The sequence below is a fragment of the Triticum urartu genome, chromosome 7 (genome assembly GCF_003073215.2).
Source record: "Triticum urartu cultivar G1812 chromosome 7, Tu2.1, whole genome shotgun sequence".
Classification (NCBI taxonomy): domain Eukaryota; kingdom Viridiplantae; phylum Streptophyta; class Magnoliopsida; order Poales; family Poaceae; genus Triticum; species Triticum urartu.
The window spans coordinates 437,853,311-437,857,709 of NC_053028.1; the positions used below are offsets into that span (position 1 = coordinate 437,853,311).

The following is a 4,399-nucleotide window of genomic DNA, read 5'->3' on the forward strand; positions in this document are numbered from 1 at the left end:
GGCCACTGAGCAAGGCAACCTACACCCGCTTGGCGGTAATGCCATGGTGATCCGTGCCTCGCTTTATGCGGATGATGCTGCTGTGTTCCTTGCGCCCATTAAAGCTGACGTTGATTTTTTCACAGACTCCCTTGCGCGGTTTGGAGAGGTCACCGGTTTGACCACGAACTGCTCTAAAAGTTTGGTTGCTCCGATTCGGTGTGGAAACTTAGACCTTGATGATATCCTGCATTCCTTTCCGGACAGCCGCTCATCATTCCCCATGAAATACCTTGGTTTGCCTCTATCGGTTAAAGGTCTGAAGCGCATTCACTTCCAGCCACTCGAATATAAGATAGCTACCCAGCTCACCCCTTGGCTTGGCAAACTAATGGCTGCTCCGAGCAGAGCGGTACTGGTCAAGTCGGTCATCACGGCCATTGCCATTTATTACATGACGGCACTAAATCTTCCAGTTCAGGTCATGAAAAAGATTGATTCCCTTCGACGAGCTTTCCTATGGGCTGGATGCGATAAGGTCACTGGTGGCAATTGCAAGATCAATTGGGAGCAGGTGTGCAAGTCCAAGGCTCATGGTGGCCTAGGTATTTTGAATCTGGACAAATTTGCTACAGCCCTTAGAATCCGCTGGCTTTGGGCAGAGTGGGTGGATCCGGTTAAGCCTTGGGTTCATCTGGGAAACCCATGTGATGAAAATGATAAAGATATCTTCGCGGCGGCCACCAAGGTGTTCGTTGGGGATGGCCTTCGTGCCTCTTTCTGGGAATCTGCATGGCTAGATGGGATCAGGCCCAAAGACATTGCACCACATATTTTCGAAATATCGAAGAAAAGGGGCTGTTCGGTCGACAAGGCTTTGCAGGACAACTTTTGGGTCTCCAAGGTGAATACCGCTGAAATCACCAACGTCAGTCATCTTACTGAGTTCGTCAACCTTTGGGGAAAGATTTCACATGTTCATCTCCGTCCGGATGTGCCAGATTCTATTACCTGGAAGCTCACTAAGGATGGACTTTATTCGGCGGCGACGGCCTACAAAGCTCAGTTCCTTGGTTTGGTCGACACAGTAATGCCTTTGATGGTGTGGAAAAACTGGGCTCCCCCCAAATGCAAGTTCTTCGCCTGGCTTGTTATCAATAACAGGATTTGGACGGCGGATAGGCTACATCGCCGGGGATGGCCAAACTGCCACCTTTGCCCCCTATGTAAGCAAGTTCAAGAGTCGGCTGCACACCTCCTATTCCAATGCCGCCACACCGTCAGAGTTTGGGGGATGATTAAGACTTGGCTTGGCCTTGTTGATGTGCAGCCTGCAGATTGGGTGGCTGTAGGTTCCGTCAAGGATTGGTGGCAACTCAATGCCTGTAGCATCTCGCAATCTCGGAGGGCGCTCATCTCTTTAATGATGCTTATCTCGTGGGAAATCTGGAAGGAGAGAAATGCTCGTGTCTTCCGCAACACCGCGGTGCCGGTGGGGGTTATTGTTGCTAAAATCAAAGAGGAGGCTTCCATGTGGTGCCTGGCAGGGGCAAAAATTTTAAGTAATGTAATGCCGCGAGAGTAATGCTTTGTAATTCGGCCTTGGGCCAAAACCTCTATTTCTTCTTCTTAATCAATGAAAATGGCAAATCTTTTGCCTTATTTCAAAAAAAAAAAACATGTGATCCAGATGACCTTTCATAGAACATAAATTTAGGATCTTGCTTCAGTGACTTCATGAAGCCAAGTCTCACCATGACTTAACCCCTTTTTTCAGCCATTCATTAAAGATCCAATGTATCAGATTGACCCATATTCCGAACTGGAAATTTTAAAGTATTCAAAAAAAATTCCAATAAATCATAAATGTTTCGTTTTGTATTCTGTGAAAGTTTCACTCCATTTAGATGTATCCTTTGTGAGTAAACAATTTTTATCTATTTGAACTCAAAAGGCTAGTTAAATTATTTTTTGAGGAAAAAAAGGCTAGTTAATCACAAACCCAACATCCAACTGGGTTGAAACTTTCCCAGAATACAAAACAAAATATTCATGATTTATTGGATTTTATTCTGACAATTATGCAGTACGTATGTATGGAATCCATCAGGCAGTAGGCTAGCAGCTTCCCATCCTTGATTATTCAACGAGCCCACATTTTAATTACGCGCTATAATTTCCAGATCGACCCGTACAACGACGCGTGAGTCAAATGCTAATTTGACAGAGTCTGTATGACGCATTCAACGAGCTACCGTCTCATCTCATTGTATATATCGCAGAGTATCATCATATGCTACAACACAAACAGACTAGAGCTGCGACCTCGATCATACATCCCTCGATCTTCTCAACATTCCAACCCTTCTCGGGTCATCTTCTCAACTACTAGTCCCTCGATTGGCATTCATCCATGGCGGCAGCTACCAGAGCTCTCCTTGTTGCCGCAGTGACCGCGGCGGCGCTGTTCGGCACGGCGCTCGGCGCCACCTACACAGTCGGCGCACCGGCCGGGTCATGGGACCTCCGGACAAACTACACCCGATGGACTTCCACCATCAGGTTCTACACCGGCGACGAGCTCCGGTTCCAGTACCCCGCTGCGGCGCACAACGTGGTGGAGGTGACCAAGACGGCCTACGACAACTGCAGCAGCTCTAGTCCCGTCGCCACGTTCCCGAGCGGCAACGATGTCATTCCGCTCGCCGCCGTCGGGACCCGGTACTTCATCTGCGGCCTGCCGGGGCACTGCGCCGGTGGCATGAAGGTACAGGTCAACGTCCAGTCCAAGGTAGTGAGATGCCGAAGGAGAGGGACGAGGCAGCGGTGCACACAGACAACGCCACAGCCGAGCTCGGCGGCTCAGGCTGGTGCTGAGCCTGTGCTAGCGCTCGGGCTGGCCGCCGTCTTGGCTGGCTTGATGCTTCTCTACTAGTCATCAACGACAACCTCCATAGGAACTTTCTGTAAAAAAAATATTATCTTTCTCCTTTTTTTTCCGTGATGACTTTCTCCTCTCTCAAGCGTGATTGATCGTGCGCACATGATTCTTTGTATAGTCAAATGTGTCGTTTTTTTATTATATGTAATTTAATTTTTTTTTTGGTTCATGGCATTTCGTTGACCGTAAAATACCAAGAAAAAACAGTGGATCAATTTCATGGCACTATATGTCATTTCATTCTTTGTTAATTTTAGAACATAGACACAAGTTGTGCCCATGAGATACAACCAAGATCAAGGAACCAACAGTCGAGTGAGGCCACGAGCCATCCCGAAATTGTGCAGTGAAATCACCAATGGCTAGATCTGGCTGCTTGTTAACCATTACAATAAAAAACCACAAAGTTTATAAATGGCACCAATAGCTTCGCCGATGAGCATTCTCAATAATAGACTTATTGTGAATTGTTAGTGTCTAGGCAAGGACATCAAAAGACAATCCAAAAGTAGCGAAGAGGGTTGTCTGCGCTAGTCCTAATGATCTTCTAGGAGCTAGTAGGATACCCCTTGTATCCTACCACTTCATGAAAGCAACACCACAAAAATTAGGTGGTAACGCAAGTGAAGAATATGTGGTTATTGTCCTCGATGACCTCACAAAGCGGACAATGGTCATCATCGGGACCAGAGGAAGACCATTATGAATGAATTGTCATTGAATCAACCACACTTTTGTTAGTTGCGCCGGGCCAGTTTTAGCCAAAGTGGTTTGATAGAGAGACCTTGTGGAGAAACAACCATAGGGCTCAAGATGCTAGTAATCAAATTGGGTTTCATCGACGGAATAACCCCATCCAGGTCAAAGATCAAGCATACCCACATTGCTGACTCCATTGTCCAAAAAGCTCACCGAAATGAAACACCCTTACAATAATACACAATGGGGCTATTAAGCCAATCACACACGATATGGACGGATTGTGTGCGATGACGACAAAGCACACAGTAGGAAAATAAAAACGGTGTTCCTATAAACTAAATGCAAGCGATCAGTTGTCCATCTCACATGATCGAGAGAGGGAACTTGTGTGTGATATCCTATACACAGTTCTACTTAATCAATCATGTGTGAAGTGTCACACTATCGCACACAGTTTACATATTTCAATTCCGATTGGTATGGTCTACCTAGTAATTGGCTAGAGTACATAAAGGTAGAGGACAAGGCATATTGCTTGTGTTGTTATTTGTTCATGGACAAATATCAATGATAACAAACAAGGACATGATGCATTTGTGATAGATGACTATGTCAATCAAAATAAGGTAATTTTATGTCAAGAATATTGGAATAAGGCAATGGAGAGATTTGCGATTAATGTGGGTGTCATGACAATTTTTGCAACAAGTCACTTAATTTTTTTGGGGATCTATTGACAACCATCTCAGTCAATCCCTGCAGTCTTGCACAAAGAAA

The 4,399-nt window shown here is 45.7% G+C and overlaps 1 protein-coding gene across 1 annotated transcript; it reads left to right on the forward strand.

Annotated features, from left to right (window-relative positions):
- Nucleotides 1-2,261: 2,261 nt before the first annotated feature.
- Nucleotides 2,262-3,145, forward strand: LOC125521434 (uclacyanin 1-like). Its single transcript, XM_048686487.1, has one exon. It carries the CDS (start codon nucleotides 2,393-2,395, stop codon nucleotides 2,912-2,914), a length of 522 nt encoding a protein of 173 aa, XP_048542444.1. The 5' UTR covers nucleotides 2,262-2,392; the 3' UTR covers nucleotides 2,915-3,145.
- Nucleotides 3,146-4,399: the final 1,254 nt, after the last annotated feature.

Excerpts from the sequence above, each read along its gene's own strand:
- LOC125521434 (XM_048686487.1), top strand. The coding sequence starts at position 2,393 with ATGGCGGCAGCTACCAGAGCTCTCCTTGTTGCCGCAGTGACCGCGGCG.